Genomic DNA, 25,356 nt, shown 5'->3' with positions numbered 1-25,356 from the left:
CCAGTGTCTCACCACCCTCACCAGGAAATATTAATTACAAAATATATTAAAGTATACATTTTTAGTACAACAACCTATAGTTAATTTGCTGCACCATTCCTTTCAGTTAGGAATAACCTTTGTTAGCTACCTGTCTTATCAAGATGAAACAAACATGTCTATCTGTTAATGAGAGAAGCTGCAATATATAGTTAATCACTAAGTCATTAGGAAGAAACTGCAATACCTTGATTGTGTCTGCAGATTGGCTCAGAGAACACCAAGAGGTCAAAGAGTGCCTGGATGTAGTTTTCTTTCCATTTGAATCAAACAAATGTGGACTTCAGCATTCCTCCAGCACTGAAGTTTGCAATCTATATTACTCACCCAGCTTATTTCAGGGAACTATGGGCTTCAATTCAAGCAGAGTGCATCACAGTGATAGCAGTAGCTCTGACAGTCACACCACATATCTTCAACAAATGGGCACTGGCTAGCAGTTATTACAGAATCACAGAATTTCAGGGGCTGGAAGGGACCTTGGAAGATCATCCAGTCCAACCCCACTGCCAGAGCAGGATCACCTACACCAGATTACACAGGAATGCATCCAGGCATGTTTTTAATATCTCCAGAGAGGGAGACTCCACAACCCCCCAGGGCAGCCTTACAGGATGCATGTAGTCCATATAAGCCAGTTCTAATGGTAACATAAACCCAGGCATTCCAGTAAAGGACAGCAATTGAATGACTGTCCTTGTACTAATTGGTATTGCACACCAAAACCAAAGATGTTGCTGCAATATCATTAGAAAGGGACTTAAGGGCTTCTAAATTACAGACATGCTGCTGTCATAACTAAGGGTGGAATTTTTCAGTACATTTATCCCAGTACCCAGTATCACAGTGCATTGGAGGTTGGAAGGGACCTCCAGAGATCAAGTCCAAACCCCCTGCCAAACCCTGGGTAGTCTGCACAGGAATGCATGCAGGTGGGATTGGAAAGGCTCCAGAGAAGGAGACACCACAACTTCTCTGGGCAGCCTGTGCCAGGGCTCTGTCACCCTGCGCCAGGGCTCTGTCACCCTCACTGTAAAGAAGTTTCTCCTCATGTTGAGCTGAAACCTTCTATGTTCAAGCTTGAACCTGTTGTTCCTTGTCTTACTACTGAGCACAACCAAAAAGAGCTTGGCCCCCTCCACTGGACACCCACCCCTCAGGTATTTATAGATATTGACTAGATTCCCTCTCCTTTCTGGGCTAAACAGCTCCAGGGCTCTCAGTCTCTCTTCATGGGGGAGATACTCAAGTTCCTTAATCATTCTTGCAGCTCTCCATTGGACTCTCTCCAGCAGGTCTCTGTCTCTCTTGAACTGGGGAGCCCAAAACTGGACACAGTATTCCAGGTGTGGTCTCATCAGGGCAGAGTAGAGGGGGAGAAGAACCTCCCTAGACCTGCTGGACACACTTTTCTTGATGCACCCCAGGATACCACTGGCTCTCTTGGCCACATTTCCTACAGGAATGAAGACCACTGCTGTGTTACACATGGAGCCCATACCTTCAGGAGGAAAGGACAGGGGAAAAAAAATCAGGAAAGGACATGGATGGAGTACATGTGCATGGCTTTTATCACACTCCATTGCAGGAATGCACCAAACCAGCCTGCATGCAAAAGACCTTGCATCAGCTCTCAAATAATAGTGAAAATCAAGACTGTCACTGCTGTGGAAAATGCTCAGTGGTTTTGGCATGCCTGCTTAATTTGGGAAGTGCAACAGAGAATTTACCACAGCTCAGCAGGTTCCCAGAGGATGAACAAAAGGCACTGCCTGCTTGTATATCAGGACTTTCATACCTGCAAACAAGTTGCAAGGGTCTATTATAGCTGAGAGTAATATGCACTCTAAATATAAGGTTCCCTGACAGTTTCCCCTGTAGCAGTCTGCAAAGTGCTTGCTTTCTTTTAAGTTGAAATGCACCATAAAATACTTGGTCTTTACTTTACCACACAGACATTACAGACATGCCAGATATTAAATATTTAACATTTCCCATTAGCAGGAGCCCACTAACAGGAGCACTAAAAGAAGTAGGAAACTAGGTTTTGGAACTGTCCACTCTTTCTCCCTCAAAGCTACCTACTGCCAGATCTTTCATCTTTCAGTACCATGCAGCTTTCTTCAGTACATCTTTTTGGTCTGCTTGCACTTTGTGTCATCTAGTTACTATATAAATGAGGTTATGGTTGCTAAGAGTGCAGAGGCATTGCTGGTCTTTCCCCAGGAGCATTAAGATGATGAGGAGCAAAACTTAATTTATAAGCAGCTCTCTAAGGAAAGAAACATGCCCACTACAAAACTGACCTTTTCTTCCATGCCCACTGCAAAACTGACCTTTTCTTCTTCTTCTTCTTCTTGCCCTCCATCTCACAAGCAGGAGAAAGCATGGTGAAACTGCCAGAGTTCATAGAATCATTCAGGTTGGAAAAGACCCCTGGGATCAAGTCCAGCCACTGACCCTGCTCTAGAAAGTTCACCTCTAAACCATAACCCCAAGCACCCAGTTTTGCACAGAATCTCAGGGTCAGCTCAATTATTTGCAGGGAATTTGAAGTGATGGTGACACAGTTTTGTCCTGCTTTAGTGTTCTTTCCACACTATTATTAAGAGCTGCACAGATCTAGTCAAAATGGAAAGTACAAGAGGTCAGGCCTTTCCCACCTAAACCCAAGAGGAGATACAACCATGAAGCCTTCACTCACAGTCACTTGAGCATCCTGACATTTTCAAGTGTTCTTAATTTTATTTATAGAGTCACAGGACAGCTCTGGTGGAAAAAAGAGATCATGGGAGGTCTCTAGACAACTCTCCTGCTGACAGCAGGGCCAGCACTGAGGTCACAGCAAGTTGCTTAAGGCTTGATTCACATTGGCTCTCCAAGGATGACAATGATACAACATCTCTGAGTAACCTGCTCTCCACATCTCTCTTTTCCCCTATTTACTGTAGTTAAATAAATTTGAAATTAACAAGAAAAACAAACAAACAAACAAATACACTTCAAATTTTCACTTTCTGCCCTCTGGTCCTACTCCAGTTTTAGAACTCTGAATTATGGGATAGGATAGGATAGGATAGGATAGGATAGGATAGGATAGGATAGGATGGAATGGAATTAACCAGGTTGGAAGAGACCTTTGAAATCATCAAGTCCAAGCTATCATCCAACACCATCTAATCAATTAAATCATGGCCCATCAAGTTTCTTCCTAAACACCTCCAGTGATAGTGACTCCAACACATCCCTGGGCAGCACATTAAAATGGCAAATCTCTCTTTCTGGGATGAATTTCTTCCTAACATCTAGCCCAAACCTCCCCTGGCACAGCTTGAGACTGTGTCCTCTTGTTCTGGTGCTGGTTGCCTGGGAGAAGAGACCAACCCCCACCTGGCTACAGCCTCCCTTCAGGCAGTTTTAGAGAGCAATAAGGACTTCCCTGAGCCTCCTCTTCTCCAGGCTAAGCAACCCCAGAAATAGGTATAGAGCTGAGGACACTGATAGCTTTATTAATAATTCAGTTTCAGAGGAGGAAGAGAAAATTCCATCCCAACATCCCAGAGGTTTTCCAGTCACAACTAAGCAAATCGATTTAAGGAGGCACTTATATTAAAGGCAATCTTTCTCTGTGCCTGACAAGAGCCTTGGCTTGAAATGCACATTCCCCACTACTTACCCAGAAACATCTCACTTTGTCTAGAAAATAAGACAGTCTGAACAAAGTGCCAACTGCCAGAAGAGGAATACACTAGACTTCCATACCAGTACACAAGGTTAGCCAGAGCTTGTGGCTCACTAATCTATTAGCTAAAGCAGCACACACAGAAATCAATAGAACCAAACATGGAGAAACTAGAATCAATCATAGAGTCAATAAGGTTGGAAAAGACCTCAGAGAACATCAAGTCCAACCTATCACCCTACACTTCATGACTAACTAAACCATGGCTCCAAGTGCCACATCCAATCCCTTTTTGAACACCCCCAGGGATGGGATTCCACCACCACCCTGGGCAGCACATTCCAATGGCCAATCTCTCTTTCTGGGAAGAACTTTCTCCTCACTTCAAGCCTAAACTTCCCCTGGCACAGCTTGAGACTGTGTCCTCTTGTTCTGGTGCTGGTTGCCTGGGAGAAGAGACCAACCCCCACCTGGCTACAATCTCCCTTCAGGTAATTGTAAAGAGCAATGAGCCTCTTCTTCTCCAGGTTAAACATCCCCAGCTCCCTCAGCCTCTCCTCACAGGGCTGTGCTCCAGACCTCTCCACAGCCTCATTGCCCTTCTCTGGACATGTTAACTTGGACCACCCCTGTTCTATACAGGGAAAGGACTTAATCTCACTCTTTCTGTTGCTATCTTACTGACCTTTTCAGAGATGATTGATTGTGATTAACCCATCTAGCTACCACCAGCCCATCTTTTAAACTCTTCTTTAAAGTATGCTCAAGACCAGTGAACATGCAATAAGGGCTGCAGTGCTGATGGCATCCAGTGCTACACTTTTGATTCCTAAGCCATAGCCACTGATGCGCAGCCACAGGACTGAGATAAGAAAGAAATTATGCTGGGTGGGAAAAAAAAGAAGTGTCCAGAATATATAGAAAGTCTTCTGTACTCTCTTCAGTGAAGCAGAGCACACAATACCTGCCAACCTGAATTCTCAATCTGGATGTTGCATAAAGCTCCCCCAAAAGAACACCTAGCCACAAGAGGACAACAGGACAGACACTGTGTACATGTTCATTTCTAGGGGCTGGATCACTGCTCTTTGTCTTACTAAACAGATTTGAACTACTCTGTTTCAGAGGTAGAAATCTCTTCACATTTACACTCAGCAAGTTGAGTTGAGATGATCTATCAGGATGATCATCTATCAGGATCAAACCTAAGTTCTTAGACAATGTTCATTAAGGAATTATTCACTTTGGGAGATAAGGTGGTCCAAACCTCTTGACTTTACTTAAATCTCTATGCATCTCACTTTGTAAACTTTGATTTCTTTTTTTTCCCTCCCGGATTTGGAATGAGGCAGAAGGAAAGAGAGAAGACAGCAAACTTATTCCAAACCAGAAAACACAGAATAGAACAGAACAGAACAGAATAGACCAGACCAGGTTGGAAGAAACCGTCAAGATCATAGTGTCCAACCTGTCATCCAACACCACCTAATCAACTAAACCATGGCACCAAGCACCCCATCAAGTCTCCTCCTAAACATCTCCAGGGATGGTGACTCCACCACCTCCCTGGGCAGCACATTCCAATGGCCAATTTCTCTTTCTGGGAAGAACTTTCTCCTCACCTCCAGCCTAAACTTCCCCTGGCACAGCTTGAGACTATGTCCTCTTGTTCTGGTGCTGTTTGCCTGGGAGAAGAGACCAACCCCCACCTGGCTACAACCTCCCTTCACTCTCATGGTGAAGAACTGCTTCCTCACGTCCAGCCTGAATCTCCCCACCTCCAGCTTCATTCCATTCCCCATAATCCTATCACTACCTGATATCCTAAGAAGTCCCTCCCCAGGTTGAGTTGGTTCAGTTAGCTGAGGATCTTTAACATCAGCCAAAAGCAGCTGCTCCAGGATTTTTACTAACACAGGATTCCACTGTTCAAAAGTATGGAATGTCCTTAAGACAGCTGCTATTCACTGGCTGCAATTCCTAGTATGTATTACATTTATGTACTTTGTCCAAGTATAAGGGCTGGTAGAAGTCTGGAGCACAGCCCTATGAGAGGCTGAGGGAGCTGGGGTTGCTTAGCCTGGAGAAGAGGAGGCTCAGGGAAGACCTTATTGCTCTCTACAACTACCTGAAGGGAGGTTGTAGCCAGGTGGGAGTTGGTCTCTTCTCCCAGGCAAACAGCAGCAGAACAAGAGGACACAGTCTCAAGCTGTGCCAGGGGAAGTTTAGGCGCAAAGTGAGAAGAAAGACAGATTGGCCATTGGAATGTGCTGCCCAGGGTGGTGGTGGAACCCCTGTCCCTGGAGGTGTTCAAGAGGGGATAGGATGTGGCACTTGGAGCCATGGTTTAGTTGTCATGAGGTGTTAGGTATTAGGTAATAGGTTGGACTTGATGATCTCTGAGGTCTTTTCCAACCTGGCTGATTCTGTTTTACTTATTCTCTGCATATTTTTTTCCAGTAAACCTACCACATACTGTTAGGTTAATTCTTCCTCGGGCTACACAACCTGTGTTGTGCTCTTCCCCTTCTTTAATCTCATATTTATCACTTTCCCTTCTCCTGCCTGAGTTTTTAATGTAGGAATGGATCTGGACCTTAAATCAGCAGTAAATTTATCATGGAAAAGCGTGAGAAAAGAAACATATATTGAAAGAAACATTAGATTGTATGGATAAGCCACATAAAGAAGTTCTTAGTATTAAACAAGTAAAGCTTTGTGTAAAAGAGAAAAGAACAATCATAGCAGTAACAGGATCACAGGATGTTAGGGTTTGGAAGGAAGCTCTGGAGATCATCGAGTCCCACCCCCCTGCCAGAGCAGGACCATAGAATCCAGCACAGGTCACACAGGAACACAACTAGACAGGGCTTGAAAGTCTCCAGAGAAGACAATTCCACAACCTCTCTGGGCAGCCTGTTCCAGTGCTCTGTGACCCTTACAGTAAAGAAGTTCCCCCTTGTGTTGAGGTGGAACCTCCTGTGCTGCAGCTTACATCCATTGCTCCTTGTCCTATCCCAGGGAGCAAGTGAGCAGAGCCTGTCCCCTCCCTCCTGACCCCCAGCCCTCAGATATTTATAAACATTTATTAAATCCCCTCTGAGTCTTCTCTTCTCCAGACTGAACAGCCCCAGGGCTCTCAGCCTCTCATCATAGGGCAGTGCTCCAGTCCCTTGATCATCCTGGTAGCTCTCCCTTGGACTCTCTTCAGCAGATCCCTGTCCCTCTCGAACTGGGGAGCCCAGAACTAGGCTCAATAGTCCAGGTGAGGTCTCACCAGGCAGAGTGGAGCAGGAGGACAACCTCCCTTCATCTCCTGGACACTCTCCTCTTAATGCACCCCAAGGATTAAAGCAGGAGCATCTGCTGTTCATGCCACAGGACAAAAAGTGCTGCCTATATATTTGTATGTTTAGACCATCAGACTTGTGATACCTTAACAGATATCACAAGTATCAGGTGATCAAGCTCTCTTGAGTCACTGCAGCTTTGAAGTACATCTCTGAAAGAATCATAGAATCAATAAGGTTGGAAAAGACCTCAAAGATCAAGTCCAACCTGTCACCCAAGACCTCAGAGAAACACTTTCTCTCACACACAATACTCTAACTACAATTACATTTAGTCTCAGCAAGGCCCTCACTTATCAAATTTCTTATAAGATGATCTTTGACATCTCTGTGGTATCTGATATCACAAATAGCACTCTGAACAGAAATGGCTGAACAGCACAGCCAGCCTTAACTATGAGCACTTAATGAAGGCACAACCTGACTGCAAAGAACATCTAAGAAAGGGGAATTGTCAAGGTTAAGAACAACAGGTATTAATAAAGATCTGTTCCAGACCAAAAAAAAAAAAAAAAGTGCCCTCCTCCAAATCACCTCTCAGAAAATCCCCCATGCTGTTTGAAACCATCACTGGTCAAATTTGTTATCACTTCAAATGGCTTTTAAAGACCTCAGCAGAATTATTATCTGAGCCCAGAGCAGCAGAGATATTCTTTATCTGTCAGTCTTCTCATATAACACAGAATTAATCTTATCTCCTTGACAGTTCATCCAAATACTGATATACTCAGACCAGCAGAACTGCTGCCTCTACTCCTATCAAGTTGCAGTCCAGAAATCAATTGAAAATTTTCTTCACATCTATCTATCCAAGTGCAGGTAATTCTCTGTGCCAGTTCAGAGTTGCTGGACATATTCAGCCTGATTAGTACAGTGATAGCATTTTGACAGTCTTAGTAAAAATGGCTTTTTTTCCCCCATATGTGGTCACAGACATACTTCCCAGTTTCTTAGACCCGATCATGGAATCAACAAGGTTGGAAAAGACCTCAGAGATCATCAAGTCCATCCTATCACCCAACACCTCATGACTACTAAACCATGGCTCCAAGTGTCACATCCAATCCCTTTCTGAACACCTCCAGGGATGGTGACTCCACCACCTCCATGGGCAGCACATTCCAATGGCCAATCTCTCTTCCTGGGAAGAACTTTCTCCTCACTTCAAGCCTAAACCTCCCCTGGTGCAGCTTGAGACTCTGTCCTCTTGTTCTGGTGCTGGTTGCCTGGGAGAAGAGACCAACCTCCACCTGGCTACAAATTCCCTTCAGTTAGTTGTAGACAGCAAGGTGTCCCCTGAGCCTCCTCTTTTCCAGGCTAAACAACTTCAGCTCCCTCAGCCTCTCCTCACAGGGCTGTGCTTCAAACCCCTCCCCAGCCTCGTTGCCCTTCTCTGGACACATTCAAGAGCTGGACACAGGACTCAAGGTTTGTGCCCTGTACTCAGCACTGGTTAGCACAATGACCTCCCTGCTCCTGCTGGCCACACTATTCCTGATGCACACTATTTCTGATGAAAACAATTACCTGTGTCTGCTCTCTTCTCTTTTATGCTATACAACAGAGAGCAAGATTCTTGCACAATGAGATAACAAACCATATCCAAACAAAAGAGAAAACCCACACACACAAAAACCCCAACCACACAACAAAAACCCACCAAGCTGTTTCCTGTCATTTTCCACATAACCATGCAATTTAGAAGGGATCTTGGAAAGCTAACTTCTACTCAAAGAAGGGCTAATGCTGAATTCAGGCCATACAGGTTAGTACCATGGACAGAGATCCCAACCCACACTGGACAATTTATTCCACTGTTAAATTGACATCCCAGTGAAGGTTTATCTTTATAGTTAGCTGGGATTTCTTTGTTGCAAGTCATCACCATTGTTCCTCATCCTCTTACCACACACTGTTTTGGAATCATGGAATCATAGAATTGCTAGGGTTGGAAGGGACAACAAGGACCATCTAGGTGCAAGCCCCCTTGCCATGGGCAGGGACACCTCACACTACAGCAGGTTGCTCACAGCCACATCCAGCCTGGCTGCAAAAACCTCCAGGCAGGAGGCTTCCACCACCTCCCTGGGCAACCTGTGACAGTGTCTCACCATCCTTATGGGAAAGAACTTCTTCCTAACATCCAATCTGAATCTACCCATTTCTAGTTTTGTTCCATACTCCCCAGTCCTCTCACTCCCTGACACCCTCAAAAGTCCCTCCCCAGCTTTCTTGCAGCCCCCTTCAGATACTGGAAGGCCACAATAAGATCTCCTCAGAGCCTTCTCTTCTCCATACTGAACAGCCCCAACCCCCTCAGGCTGTCCTCATAGCAGAGCAGCTCTAGCCCTCTGATCATCCTCATGGCCCTTCTCTGGACACCTTCCAGCACCTCCAGATCCTTTCTGTAAGAGAGGCTCCAGAACTGAACACAGTACTCCAGGTGGGGTCTCACCAGAGTGGAGCAGAGGGGGAGAATCACCTCCCTTGACCTGCTGGCTATGCTTCTCTTGATGCAGCCCAGGCTCTGGTTGGCTTTCTGGGCTGCAAATGCTCACTGCTGGCTCCTGCTGAGCTTCTCATCCACCAGCACCCCCAAATCCTTTTCTTCAGGGCTGCTCTCAAGCCAGTCCCTGCCCAGCCTATATTGGTGCTTGGGATTGATGCTCTGAGCTGTTCTTGTCCTACACCAGACAAGCAAGGAAACAGGACACATTTCTCACTTCTCTTTCCTCACATCAATTACTCCACATTCTGACTATAAACTTGTAGTCTGTCTTGTGTATTTTGTTGTGGCTTACAAAACCACTGAGGTAACTCAGTGACTGTAACACCCACAATGCCAGGCTGGATGTGGCTCTGGGCAACCTGATGTAGCGTGAGGCAGAGGGGTTGGAACTGGATGATCCTTGAGGTCCCTTCCAACCTTAACAATTGTATGATTCACAGAGCTTCTACATCTCTTCCTCTTTTCTGAGAGCGCATCTTAAAGCAGCCCTTTGCCTAGGGAAGTGCTTGAGAGTATCCATTATCTCCAGTAAGTAGGTCCTTAATTTGTCCTAGTCCAAACATTTCTAATGCAAGCCCGTATGCCAACTATTCTTTAATCTTAGAGATCAAGAGCATTTTGCAACTTTTATAGGTATACATATATATATATCCTCCTCTTATAAATGCCTTCTAAAGGAAAGCCTTCCAGTCACTGCATGGAATGAAATATAAAATTTATCAGGAAGATAAAGTGGGCTTTAGAATAATCCATATTGCCATGACTGCAACTTCAGTCTAAACCTACTAAAATTCTTAGGGAGATCTATTTCAGATGGAATTGAATGAAACATAGACATATAAGCTGGTAAGTCTTATCTTCTCAGTTGGTTCTTACCTTCAGTGTGGGTTTTGGCCTGACCATGCAATTAAATAGAGTGGAATGGAATGGAATGGAATGGGATGGAATGGAATGGAATTAAAATGCAATGCTTACATTAAAATGCAAGCAGCCATATTCTGCTATTCATCAAGACCAAGCATCAGGAAGATTAAGAGAATCATAGAAGCATAGAATCATAGAATCAACAAGGTTGGAAAAGACCTCTGAGATCATCAAGTCCAACTTCAAGTGGGCTTCAAGTGTCACATCCAATACCCTCTTGAACACCTCCAGTGATGGTGACTCCACCACCTCCCTGGGCAGCACATTCCAAGGGACAATCTCTCTTTCTGGGAAGAACTTTCTCCTTACCTCCAGCCTAAACTTCCCCTGGCACAGCTTGAGACTGTGTCCTCTTGTTCTGGTGCAGGTTGCCTGGGAGAAGAGACCAAAACCCACCTGGCTACAACCTCCCTTCAGGTAGTTGTAGAGAGCAATCCCTGAGCCTCCTCTTCTCCAGGCTAAGCAACCCCAGCCTCATTGCCCTTCTCTGGACACATTCCAGCAACTCAATATCTTTCCTAAACTGAGGGAACAGAAGATAAATAATAACAATGGCAAATCATAAAGCCTAAGCAGATACAACTGAAAAGGACAAACTACATTAAACAGAGGACAAAATATGCCCAGCCTGCTCAGGAAGGACATGATGATGAAAAGACATCACCACTTTGGACGTCTGGAACATGTGCCAACTGTGGCAGTATCAGATCTGGCAGCTGCAGACTAGAATCATCACACAAAGATAGACACATAAATCCATGTGCCACATGTCAGCACCCTGTTCAAGAGGCTGCAGATCTCTCTCTGTACTTGATTGACGAGAGCTTAATGGTCATCAAGTTCAGGATGAACTGATACATTGTTGAAGGGTTAAGTGCATTAATCCAAGAAACCCTTTCCACAGTGGAACTACACTTAACAAATCTAACAAAAATGAATGCTGAGAACCACAGTCTCAATAAAAAGCAGTTACCCTAATTAAATGCCATACCACAGTCACTATAACAATCATCACATTGCAAAGTAAAGTTCATTAGAGCTCTACTTTAAACCATCAGCAGCATCTCAAGTAATATATGAAATGAGTTCTCCTTTATAAGACATTTTCAGTCATTTTAAGTTGCTGGTACTTGAAGGTATTAATGTGAGCATTTCATTGGGTTTTGGGTGACAGGTTGGACTTGATGATCTTCGAGGTCTTTTCCAACCTTACTAATTCTTACTGGTTCTATGATTCTGTGATTGGACATTTCTTCCTAAATCTTCAACTAGAAATCCACTGCAGGTCTTCACACAAACAAGCTCCTTTGAAATAGAATCATAGAATCAGTAAGGTTGGAAGAGACCTCAGAGATCATCAAGTCCAACCTGTCACCCAACACCTCATGACTAAACCATGGCTTCAAGTGCCACATACAATCCCCTCTTGAACACCTCCAGGGACTGGGACTCCATCACCTCCCTGGGCAGGACATCCCAATGGCCAACAACTCTTTCTGGGAAGAACTTTCTCCTCACCTTCAGCCTAAACTTCACCTGGTGCAGCTTGAGACTCCTTCCACAGGAAGCAAAGAAATATGTACAGACTGAAGCAGCAGCAGATGTCTGAAGCAGAAAGAGAACCAGAGACTTGCACTGAACTGTAATTGTGGCATATAATCTGGTTTAAAACCCTAGAAAAGGCCATACAGCTACCAAATTAGGCAATGACATGTCCCCAGGAGAAATATGGTGAATGGGTTCTACTAAAATTTTAGTGTAACTTCCATTAGGCACTTGCAGACTAATCCCAAGGTCAATGAAATTAATGAATAATTGTACAAAAGAGGTGAATGTATTCCATAAAGGCTGATGTAAATACCTAAATCATGTCATAAAAGAGCTTGCTGCCTCTTCCTGTCTGCAAGCAAAATTAGGTCTTCTCCCCTGCAATTTATTTGGTCTCAAACAGAACGCCTTTTTTTTTTTTTCACAACAAGAGTGGTGGTGGGTTTTAGGCTCTGCCTTTAAAATGAAGTTACAGGTTTTGAACAGAAAAGTAGAAAAATATAAATCAATCACTATTGGGTGTGAAAAGGAAAACTAAAGAGTATTCTAAACAATTTCATTGGAGAAAATATCCAAGGTAAGACTGGCTGTACCGAGTCACCATCCCTGGAGGTGTTCAAGAGGGGATTGGATGTGGCTCTTGGTACCATGGTTTAGTCATGGGGTCTGTGGCGACAGGTTGGACCTGATGATCTTTGAGGTCTCTTCCAAGCTTGGTGATTCTGTGATAACAATTTGTTTTCTTTTCTGATCTCTTCTCTGCTTGTTTCTGCTTCTGGCTGACCTTGGCCGCATTATTTCAGTTAAGTCTAACCACTGCTTTCCCTCTGCTCCTTTTTCTCTTGGGACAGGAAGTGGGAGGGCAGTGGAACAGTTTCCTTGGTCTTTTTGCCCAGGGCGGGTTTCATGTTGTTTGCTACTTGTAAGTATCTGTATAATATTGTGAATCCTGTATATTTTGTACACATTCATTGCATTCTATTGTAGAGTGTAGTTTTGCTTGTAAATACAGCTTCCATTTTTTTCATAATGACCTGGTCTGGCAGAGTTAATGGGGGGGGGGGAGGAGGGGATGAATTTTAACCCACCACAGAATAATCCACCTCTTGTCATATGGTGACTTAAATTCATGACTGTCACAGGTGTCTCCCAAAGGATTCAACCTGCATGCCATCAACTGGATGGCCATCATCGATAAAGCAGTGCCAGTGGTACAGGCCCATAGCTCACCTGCATCAGGTGTAATACAATACAGTACTGTGTCCAACTCTGGTGTCCTCAACATGGGAAGGACATGGACCTGATGGGCAGGGTACAGAGGAGGGCTGTGAAAAAGATCAGGGGACTGGAACATCTCTGCTACTTGGACAGGCTGAGGAAGATGGGATTGTTCAGCCTGGAAAAAAGACTCCTGGGAAATCTAACAGCAGCCTGAAAGGATCCTATAAGAAGGCTGCAGAGGGACAGTTTACAACAGCCTGGAGTGATAGGAAGAGGAGCAATGGTTGGAAATTAGAGGTGATTTAGATATTAGGAGGAAGTTCTTTACCATGAGAGTGGTAGAACCGTGGAACAGGTTGTCCAGGGAGGTGGTTGAGGCCCCATCCCTGGTGATATTCAAGGCTCCATAGGGCTCTGGGCAACCTGATTAATGGACGATGTCCCTGCTCACTGCAGTGGGGTTGGACTAGATGACCTTTGAAGATCCCTTCCAGCCCAAACCTTTCTACAGTTCTATATTTGATGGTTGCATGCTGGTAAGATCAAGTACCTTTCTCCCCGAGAGAACTCTGAGGATACTTTATTTTTTAAAGTATCTCCAAAATTAATTCTGCCATGCAAATGTATAACCTGATTTCAGCTGGGTTAATGCCAATTGTGTTTTTTCCTAATAGCAGGTGTAGTTCTGTGGTTTGAATTTCATAACTAATAGAATAATTTAGAAAATAATGTTATTAACACACTGATGGGAATAGAATAGAATAGAATAGAATAGAATAGAATAGAATAGAATAGAATAGAATAGACCAGACCAGACCAGACCAGACCAGACCAGACCAGACCAGACCAGACCAGACCAGGTTGGAAAAGACCTTTGAGATCATTGAGCCCAACCTATCACCCAACACTATCTAATCAACTATACCATGGCACTAACTGTCTAATCCCCTCTGCAGCAAGCAGGGACATCCTCAACTACATCAGGCTACCCAGAGCGCTGTTGAGCCTAACCTTGAATATCTCCAGGGATGGGGCTTCAGTCACCTCCTTGGGCAACCTGTTCCAGTGTTCCATTACTCTCATGGTGCAGAACTTGTTCCTAACATCCAATCTCATCCAGTCTCTTCCTAAACACCTCCAGTCATGGTGACTCCACCACCTCCCTGGGCAGCACATTCCAATGGCCAATCTCTCTTTCTGGGAAGAACTTCTTCCTAACATTCAGCCTGAACCTCCCCTGGCACAGCTTGAGACTGTGTCCTCTTGTTCTGGTGCTGCTTACCTGGGAGAAGAGACCAACCCCCAGCTGGCTACAACCTCCCTTCAGGTAGCTGTGGAGAGCCATGAGGTCTCTTCTGAGCCCAGCTCCTTCAGCCTCTCCTCACAGGGCTGTGCTCCAAACCCCTCCCCAGCCTCATTGCCCTTCTCTGGACACATTCCAGCATCTCAACATCTTTCCTAACCTGAGGGGCCCAGAACTGGACACAGGACTCAAGGTGTGGCCTAACCAGTGCTGAGTACAGGGGCAGAATGTTGTTGCTAAGAAGCACTTGTCCTAAGACAAGAACTTTTCAGCTTCTCATGCCCTGCCCACAAGAATGCTGGAGGGGCACAAGAAGCTGGCAGGAGTCATGGCCAGGACAGCTGACTTAAGCTGGCCAAAGGAATATTCCATACAATATAAACTGGGTGGGGAGAATGAAAGAGCAGCTGGGTGGTGCTCAGTAGTTGGCTGGGGTTAAACCATGACAATATATCAGAGAATTAATCTTAAAACTAAAAAAATAGTGTTTTATGAATTATGGTGACAGTGTTAGCTACCTAATTTAATACATAACACCACAAATTTTCCCTGCTATAAATTTTGCCCAGCTGAACTTTATTCTGCATGATAAATTGGACCATAAAATTGCATTAATAATAACAAGACTTAATAAGAATAAAACTTCATCCTGCATGATACAATGCCTTAAACAACAGGAAAAGCATATTCATTGAAAGTGCTAATAATCTAATTACATCCAAAGGGGACACATCTTGTTACCTCCTGGGCTGCATCAGAAATAGTATGGCCAGCAGCAGCAGCAGGGAAGTCATTGTGCCCCTGTACTCAGCACTGGTTAGGCCACACCTTGAGTCCTGTGTCCAGTTCTGGGCTCCTCAGTTTAAGAAGGACATTGAGATATTTGAACGTGCCCAGAGAAGGGCAATGAGGCTGGGGAGGGGTTTGGAGCACAGCCCTGTGAGGAGAGGCTGAGGGAGCTGCAGTTGCTTAGCCTGGAGAAGAGGAGGCTCAGAGGAGACCTTCTTGCTCTCTACAACTACCTGAAGGGAGGTTGTAGCCAGGTGGGGGTTGGTCTCTTCTCCCAGGTAACCAGCACCAGAACAAGAGGACAGAATCTCAGGCTGTGCCAGGGGAGGTTTAGGCTGGATGTTAGGAAGAAATTCTTCCCAGAAAGAGTAATTGTCCTTTGGAATGTGCTGCCCAGGGAGGTGGTGGAGTCACTGTCCCTGGAGGTGTTCAAAAAATGATTGGATGTGGCATTTGGAGCGATGGTTTAGTTGTCATGAGGTGTTAGGTATTAGGTGATAGGTTGGACTTAATCTCTGAGGTCTTTTCCCAGCTCATTAATTCTATGATTCTATGATCTCTATTCACTGTCTTCCTGAAAATAAGAAAAATAGCTGCATGCAAATTTAGAAATACAGAATTAGCCATTCCTATCTCACCAGTATGGTGAGAGTGTAGCGTGGGTAAATCTGATTCAGCAGAAACATTCCACTCTGCACAGAGTTATCTCTGACTGTGACCCATTTGTCTAAAACTTCCATTGTGGACTGGATCATTTGTCCTGCAACAAATGCTAGGCACAGAATTGCACTGCAGCTTCTCATCTCTGACAGATGAAGAGGTTTCTCCAAGCTGATAGTGTACAACATATCATGGAACACTAGGCTGGGAAGAGAAAGACAGAAGGATGTTTTGTGACAAAAAATGCTGAGTCCTTTGAGAATAGAATAGAATAGAATAGAATAGAATAGAATAGAATAGAATAGAATAGAATAGAATAGAATAGAATAGAATAGAATAGAATAGGTTGGAAAAGACCTTTGAGATCATCAAGTCCAACCTATCACCCAACACCATCTAATCAACTAAACCATGGCATCAAGTGCCTCATCCAGTCTCTTCCTAAACACCTCCAGTGATGGTGACTCCACCACCTCCCTGGGCAGCACATTCCAATGGGCAATCACTCTTTCTGGGAAGAACTTCTTCCAGCCCAAACCTCCCCTGGCACAGCTTGATGAGGTGCTGTGAGTTCTTGTCAAGGCAAAACCTGACAGAGACATACAAGGGAAATAAGAGTTTTGGTGGCTGTCTTTCATTTGAAGAGTAGATGGCTGCAGACCATACTCCATTTCTGGATGTGCAGCTGCAGCCATTGGTCTGCGCCCATGTGTGAGTTGAAATTCCACCCACCACACACCCAACATAAAATTGCCAGAGCAGCTCAGCTGAAAGCAAATGAATTTACCAAACCAGCTCAGCTGAAAGTAAATGAAGCTGTATTTTCAAGCAGAAGTACAATCTAAAATATGAAATGCAATGAATGTGCTGCCCAGGGAGGTGGTGGAGTCACCATCCCTGGAGGTGTTCAAGAGGGGATTGGATGTGGCACTGGGTGCCATGGTTTAGTCATGAGGTCTGTGGTGACAGGTTGGACTTGATGATCTTTGAGGTCTCTTCCAACCTTGGTGATACTGTGATTATGTGCGTTACATCTATTTACAATTTAGAAACAGCACAAGAACTCCACCTTGGACAAAACCAGGGGGTTACCAGCAGCTTTTTCTTCCCTGCTCCCTTCCCCCTATACCCAAGGCAAAAGAGAGAGAAGAGCAGGAAGTAGGCTGTTAGTACTTAACCACAACAAAGAACACAGCCGAGGTCAGCAAGCTAGCAGAAGCAGTAGCCAGTATCTGCCAGAGCAGGGGAAGCAAAAAGAGAGAAAAAGTTAGTGTACACAACTACCTTTATGTTAGACACCAGGCCAATGGGATTATTTAGACCTTATCATTATGTTCCCTTCTGCATCCAATGGGAATTTATTTACTTTCTATCACTTTCAGTTCAAGACCTGTGGAAAATTTCTAGGCATCAGCCTAAAACTACCACACAGCCTGAGGACAGCCTGAAGAACCAGAGGTATGAACCAAAACCCAGGATCTCCTCACGATAAGGTGGATGTGGGATCCAGTGCCTGAGCCAGCTGTAGCAGGTAGCACTGGGGGGAGGAAAAAAAATAACTAAATCAGCCTTTTCAGCTGGCTCCTTTGGCTGGAAGCCAGGGAAAACTCAGACTAGAAACACTGTACAACACTTCATCGATTCCTCCTCATCAAATCTTTATGCAGGGACTTAAAACACTTATAGTGAAGCAACAAACCTGATGCAGAAGCCAAGATAAATGCTGCAGCTTTGTTTATTCTGATACCAGTCTGGATTATCACAACAGATCCTTCTGACTTGAGCATCCACCAATGAAAGCATGTTTTAGAAACTATTTCTTTCCATCTTGGCCATATCTCTGAAATTTCCTCCTTTGAAACAGGCTCTGTCCTGGTGAACTCCTGATGACCTTTTGAGTCTTTCCTGTTACCTTTTTATTAGTTCAATGCTGTTGCATGATTTACCATTTTAAGTTTAGAGATGTGGAATCAAGTTCTTTCACAGGCTGGTAAGCCACTGAACTCCTCACAATACTTTCAGCCTTATTAGGAATGTTTGCATGTGTGAAAATGCAAAATTAGGACTTCTGTGTCACCTCCAGGTTAATTCAATTGCATTGTGAATTACTCCTTGCAAATGATTACCATTCAGAGAAAGTGTTAAGAAATAAAAGTGTGTGTCACTGTCATCCACCACCCTTTGAAATGTTCCTGTCATGCTCTCATTTGTCATCACCACTTCCCTCTGCTGCTCCTCACCAAGTTATGATATTGTTATTTTACACAGAATTTCAGGGGCTGGAAGGGACCTCGAAAGCTCATCCAGTCCAACCCCCCTGCCAGAGTAGGAGCACCTAGAGCAGACCACACAGGAATGCATCCAGGTGTCAATGCTCAACTTAGATGCAGTGCAAGAAAGCTTTCTGCAGGTAATTAACAAAGGTACTACAAAAAGGTCTCTGTGCACCTTGGGAGATGCTCATCTTTGCTTTAGTCTGAGCCCCACAGACACAATGACTTTTTAGTGTATGCATATATGACAGCACAAACCAAGGCAATCCACTTTCAAACACTGGATATGCTAAGTCCATGTCAGTAGTCCTACCTCCTGACCATAAAAACTAAGTGTTGCATTTGACCCAGCTAATTACAGTTCCTCTACAGCTTCAGAGAGAATCATAGAATTGTTAGGGTTGGAAGGAACCTCAAGGATCATCCAAATCCAACCCCCCTGCCATGGGCAGGGACACCTCACACTACAGCAGGTTGCTCACAGCCACATCCAGCCTGGCCATAAAGGCTCCAGGGATGAGGCTTCCACCACCTCCCTGGGGAACCTGTGCCAGTGTCTCACGACCCTCATGGGAAAGAACTTCTTCCTAACATCCAATCTGAATCTACCCATTTCTAGAGACCACAGACACTCCTAAGGGTCACAGACCCCCTAAATAACTGACTTATGTACCCAGAAAGAAAGTTGACAGAAGTCAGCAAATGCTTGACTCTAACCTTTTCTGCCCACCTCAGGAAGGCCTGGATTGGTAGCAAGGATGCTCTTTTATAACATCAAGCACACTGAACAAACAGAAAGTTAAAAGTAATTGAAAATGAAGTACAGTTTTCTGGGAGAGATTCTATTATTATTGTTATTATTATGGATTGTCATAGTCTGAAGGTTTCCTTTAAATCCATAGTTAGTAAACTGTGTGCAAAGAACAGAAACATTTCTCAGTGTCTATGTCTCATTAAACTTTATACTAACCAAACAAAATATTAATAAACTTTTTAATGAAATAAGCCATCTCTCAAACCACCAGGACTGCTAAAGTTCCTCTTCACCATCACGTCATGAACAAAGCACATAAGAGTGAGGATAATAATGAATAAATACCACAGATGTTCAAATGAAACAGTAAATCACTACCATCAAGCCTTAAAGAACCCATAGTGTTATGACAAGCTTAACACTGATCCAGGAATTTCTATGAGGGGAAAATATAGGCCCTGTTATAAAAGTATTTCCCTAAGAGATGCTTTGAAATGGGAAAGCAAACATTAGCTGACACTTGTGCCTGCTGACAGCTACGTAGAAGTGGAGCATTTAGAACTGCTTTTCAGAACACCAGGTTGCAACAACTGAAAGGGAAGATATGGCCAACATTAAGTACAGCTTACAACAGACTGTTGGGGATGCTGACCAGCACCTACCACTTAGAGCAGCATAAATTAGAAGAAATTACAGTTCTGCTCCACCTGTATGGTTAGGACCAAGGAAATAATATTAATTATATTGTCAGCTCTTATGCTCTCCCTTTGAATTAGCTATTTGTTGGAGTTCAGCAGGAACTGTGGGTTTGCTGAACACTGAGGACTGCAGTGACTGCTGAGGAGTTTACCTTGCATGTACCTTAGAGGAGGGCTTACAGCCCAATATCTGCTACAGAAGGGATGTCAGCTATTGGCAATATAGTGACTCACAAAGTTACACCAAGTGCATTGGCCATTCTGTCCTGCTTGTGCTGCATGCGGAGAACTGGATGAGGGAGGGAGGGAGGGGGTGGAACTGGTGGATGGGGTAGGGATGGGGTAGAATTAACCAGGTTGGAAAAGAACTTTGAGATCATCAAGTCCAACCTATCACCCAACACCATCTAATCAACTAAACCATGGCATCAAGCACCCCATCCAGTCTCTTTCTAAACACCTCCAGTGATGGTGACTCCACCACCTCCCTGGGCAGCCCATTGCAATGGACATTAAATGCAATGAATTCCTTTGGTGAAGGAAGCTTGGTCTTATGTCACAGTACAGCATTGAAAGGATAAACTCTTGGTTGGACCTGGCTCCCAAAGTCTTTTCCACTTTTTACACCTGAAGTAATTTGACTCACACTCAGCACAAAGTCTATAAATGCACATTGGAAGTGATGCAGTTTGCAGCCTTGCAAAAGTCTGTGTTGAAAAGGTGGCTTGGCTCAGAAAAGCAGCCCGCGTTGGAGCAACCTAGTCTGTTCTTGAGAAAAGCATTACTTTGGTGGTTCAGTTTGACCTTCATAGGTAAAGCTTGGGCTGAAACTACAGAAAGGCACCCAAAGAAGGAGAAAAAAAATAGCATTTCCATCCTACTTTATGGCAGGCTGCTAAAGGGCTCTAAGAGCTCCAGAGCTCTCTGCAAACACCCCCAAGTTATAATGCACTACAGAGCACAGAATCAGCATCTGAAAAACATGTCCATTTGTGGTCACTTAAAAATTAAATTGAAGAAGAAATACATCTCCCAGTCACCATTCCACCATTTCCCTTAGTATGCCTCCAACTGAAAGGCAAGCCTGAAGCTGATTCAGATACATGAATATCTACAGCAAAAGGTTCCATTTTATCTGAGATGCTCTGAAACACAAAATAATGCATGTAACTTAGGGTTTCATTCCCCCCCCCCCCTTCACTGAAGACTTCTTAGCAACTTATTTATGAAAGCTAATGTTAATGAGATGCATACATAATAATCTATACCTAATCCTCTAATCACAACCACACTTCAAGAGGGAACAAAAACCAAAAAATACATATTTTTTTTTAGGGCTGGTCCTCCTCCTTTGTATCCAAGTCTTTGAACTGATAAATTAGCATGCATATTCTTTTCTCTCTCAAACCACTTGATAATTTCTTTCATACCTGAGGTACAATATGTTCATTAAGAAACATTCTGAAGATGCACAGCTGCACTGGTTATTTTTTATAATCTTTTTTTCCAAAAGCATTGATGGAAATTATATTTCCCTAACATAGCAAGGTTTTAGAAGACACAGAATAAGAAAAGCATAATCAGTGAGTGGCATTTCTGAGTAGGATAACACAGAAGACAAGAGATGAGTTGAGATAACACACTTCACAGAGATTGATAAATCACCATTCAGTATGGGGAAGGGGTCTAGTGCTTGACATACTTAAAAGAAAACATTTACTAGACTTTAAACTTTGGGGTATTTTTTAGCCAGTCTTTATACTACACGTTGGGTATATCCTCTTAGAATGATAATTTGGTCTATGGTTACAAAGAAAGACACACAGATCCACAGACAAATACCCTTTCAGAACTGCTTTGTGATTTTTATGAGAGTATAACCTGTGGAATGGTTCACATTAGCTCTGCATTATTAATAGGGATGAATGACTAGATTGCTTTTCGTTGTTATGGGTACTAATAACACAACTGCACAGCAATGCCAAGCTAGTGTTTCTTCAGAGCTCTACAGATCGCTGCCGTTAACTCTCCCTTCAAACGCACGTTTCCAACTTCTGGGACTTGAGCAGCTGCCCGGCACCACCCCACGCGTGGGCCCGATCCCCTTGCCGCCGGCGGCAGCTCAAGGTGGTGCGGTGCATGATGCTCCACTGCACGGGCAGCAGCGTGAGAAAGTGCCGGCACCACGGGCAGTGCCCCCGCCTTACCACCGAGCGCCGGACCAGACTTCTCCCGGAACGGCCACCAGCGCCGCAGCCGCTCGCCAGCCCAGCTCCAGCCCCGCTCCCAGCTGCTGAGCAGCAGCACAGGCACCGCGGCAGAAGGTGCGGGCGCGGCGGGAGCTGGTTGCGTGGGTGCAGCCCACACCGACGGCCCCCCGAGGGACTCAGGGCTTCTCTACCAGCCCGTGTCCTCCGGCCCGGCCTTGCGGGGGGATCGCCGCGGTTTTCCCAGCAGCGAGCTGAGCCCGGACTGCCCAACTTGCTCAGAGACCGAGCGGGATACGGCTGAAGTTTTACTTTGGCGGCGGCTCCCCCGCAGCCTCCCGCAGCAGCCGCCATGGGAGCACGGGCACCTTCTGGTTTTAAGTTTGGCGGCGCGTAGCGCGCCCCCTTCCCCTGTTCCCCTCCCCAAGCCTGCTTCGAGCCCCCCTCCCCTCGACCCCCGGGCACAAGGCTCAGCCAGCCGAGAGCCGGCGGCAGGGCGCGGGCGGCCGGTGCCGGGATGCCCGCGGTACTCACCCGCTCCCCAGCCGCACCGTCAGCAGCAACAGCAGCAGCCGGGCCCCGCGGCGGCGGCTCCAGAGGGGCGCGGGGCTCCCCCACGCATCCATGAGGCTGAAGGCTCTCTCCCTTCCCCGAGTTTTCTCCGGAGAGGATGGGGAATAGCGACCTTGCCAATCGCACCGTGCGTCCCCCCCAACACACACCGGCACACGGCAGGCAGAAGGAGGGGTAGGAAAGGGGAGGGGGGGGGGAGATAAAATAAAATAAAATAAAATAAACCACCCAAACAGGTAGGAACCCACTCTACAAGGAGCGAGCAACTCGCCCAATAGGCTCATCAGGTTGCTCCATAAATTATCCTAAAAACTGCTGGGCGAATCAGTCCCTGGCAGAGGTGGAGCCTCCTTTACTAGAAGAGAAACATGCTTGGGAGAAAGGGTGGCATTGATTTGCTATTTCCTCCGAAGAGGGAAAATAATGCCGTCTTGCCCGTACAGAAATATACCAAGAGAGAAAGTCATAAGCATATATTTGAAGCTACGTGTCTACGGATATTCAAATCTTTTTAATCTTTAAAACCACTCAGAGATCTGCTCGCAATCTGAGCGGCAGCCCCTCGGACCTGCCAAGTGGAGACCCGCAGGCGGGAGGAGAAGCGCCGAGGGATGTGCGCGGACACCCGCGCAGGCTGCGCGGCCCCGCGTCCGGCGCGAAAGTGATTCTGGGGAGGGCGGCACCGGTTGCGGGGGCAAGGAGGGACCCTCCAGTCCCTCGTCCGTCCCCAGGAGAAGGGGCTCAGCCCTCTAACCGCGGTCCCTAAAGCCGTGCTGGAGGCCGGCGGCATGCTCGTCAAGGGCGCAAGTGCGACGGCGGGAATTCCGCGCAGCCACGGAACCTGAGTGGTGCAAGCCAGAAGGCTGCGGGCGGCTCTACGCGGCCGCGGAGCGCCCCCGGGGGGGAAGGGGGAGGAAAGCGAGCGATGCGCGGTGCTATAAAACGCACAAGGCTTTGCTGCAAGATTCAAAACGCTCTGCTCCCTCCCTTTCTTGTCTCCTCTCTGCTGCTCCCTCCTCCTGTCTCTCTCGGGAGAGCTACGGGGCAAAGTAGCCAACAATCCCCCAACAACCACCGTTACCATCACCCCAAATCCCCCACCAAGACGAAAGCCGAGGCAGGAGACGCAACCGCGGTGGGAGCCGCTTCCCCCGGCGGCAGGGACAGCCAGTTAGGTGGCGGCGGGACCAGCGCTTCAATAAAGGGTCTTCCTTGGCACGGCTTCAGGGTCCTGAATCTATCCCCAGCCCAATTTCCTGGCCCCGGAGATGCCACGGCTTGCAGCTGTCTTACAGGGCACTCCTGGAGTAACCGCTGCTGCATCAAAACCAAATCGTTTTATAGCCATCCTCCTCCTCCGAGTCAAGATGTAACTGCACCGAAATGTAAATAATCCCTCTTGCCGTGGTTATGCCGATGAAAGGCAGGGCTTTGGCTGGGGTTTTTCCTGCTACTTTACACATCATCTGGCTATTATTTTATACACACAGCTTACAGCTGCTTTAATGGTTAAAGAAACTCAGCATGCCTCAGAGAGCTGCAGTACATTAAGTGAAAATTCAACGACTTGAAAATTAATAGCCAGTCCTGGGGGTACTGGCAGAAGGTAAAGGCACATATTATTGTATGACCTGAGGTCTCTTTCTTGGTGGATTAACACAGCAGGCAGCATCCTACCATGATGAGCTCAGAGGGGGAAATATGCATTTATTATGGAGTAAGCACAGGAGCAGCTTCCCTGATGCAGCTGGTGGCACCGGCTCCCGGGAGCAGGATTGCTGTCCCCTCCAGCACGAAAATAAGCACAGCCTGTCCCCAAGTCCCTTTCTCTCTGGGAAGTCCTTTTGCCCTGCAAATAGCCGCGGTCCTTGGCTTTATTATGGATTGATCTGCCAAATTGCCTGCGTTTCACCAAATAAGCAACAAACTCCTCTGATGCTTTTGCATTGTGATGTTTATGGAGCCCTTAAAACTCTTTACTAGTCTATAAAATTTCGTCCTGTCGTTAAAATATATTATGTAATTAATGTGACAGCCAAGGAAGTTCGATGTAAGACGTTTAAGGGTACTTTCAGGATTAAAATAACCCCTCTAATCTCTACAGGAGCAGTTTGGAGCACCTCTTTAAAAGCACTTGATTGCACCCCTGGGTAGTAGGTCCAAGCAGCTTGCTAGCACTGAAAGAGGTGAAGGACTGCAGCTAAAATGCCAGGTAGCTCAAACAGTGACAAAACAAAGTTTTTTCATCTTCATTATTTAAAATAAAATCAGCACCAATGGTATTCCTCAAAGAGCATAAGACTAAGGGTGACAGCAGGAAGTCCCAAATCTGATTTTTCCCCCCCCACCTTGTGCCTTTATGTAAGCAATAGAAATCCACCCCTCTCAAAACTAGAGAAGAACCTCTTTCATGAGTACATAAAATACTACACGAAAAAAATAGGTCTGAATATCATAGAATCAACAAAGTTGGAAAAGACCTCAAAGATCATCAAGTCCAACCTGTCACCCAACAACTCATGCCTACTAGACCATGGCACCAAGTGCCACGTCCAATCCCCTCTTGAACACCTCCAGGGATGGCGACTCCACCACCTCCCTAGGCAGCACATTCCAATGGCTAACAACTCTCTCTGTGAAGAACTTCCTCCTCACCTCCAGCCTAAACTTCCCCTGGTGCAGTTTGAGACTGTGTCCTCTTGTTCAGGTGCTGGTTGCCTGGGAGAAGAGACCAACCCCCACCTGGCTACAACCTCCCTTCAGGTAGTTGTAGAGAGCAATAAGGTCTCCCCTGAGCCTCCTCTTCTCCAGGCTAAGCAATCCCAG

General features: G+C 45.6%; 1 protein-coding gene across 1 annotated transcript in view; it reads right to left on the bottom strand.

Annotated features, from left to right (window-relative positions):
• Nucleotides 1–22,958, bottom strand: part of GABRG1 (gamma-aminobutyric acid type A receptor subunit gamma1) — a 74,226-nt gene extending 51,268 nt beyond the window's left edge. Inside the window, exon 1 of the mRNA XM_054163655.1 lies at nt 22,492–22,958. Coding sequence (XP_054019630.1) covers nt 22,492–22,814 — 323 coding nt within the window. The 5' untranslated portion in view covers nt 22,815–22,958. The remainder of the gene's footprint in view (nt 1–22,491) is intronic.
• Between the last annotated feature and the right edge of the window lie 2,398 nt (nt 22,959–25,356).

Source organism: Dryobates pubescens, chromosome 1 (genome assembly GCF_014839835.1).
Source record: "Dryobates pubescens isolate bDryPub1 chromosome 1, bDryPub1.pri, whole genome shotgun sequence".
Taxonomy (NCBI): domain Eukaryota; kingdom Metazoa; phylum Chordata; class Aves; order Piciformes; family Picidae; genus Dryobates; species Dryobates pubescens.
The sequence above is the reverse complement of the archived record's forward strand: the minus strand, read 5'-3'. Positions and strand labels throughout refer to the sequence as shown.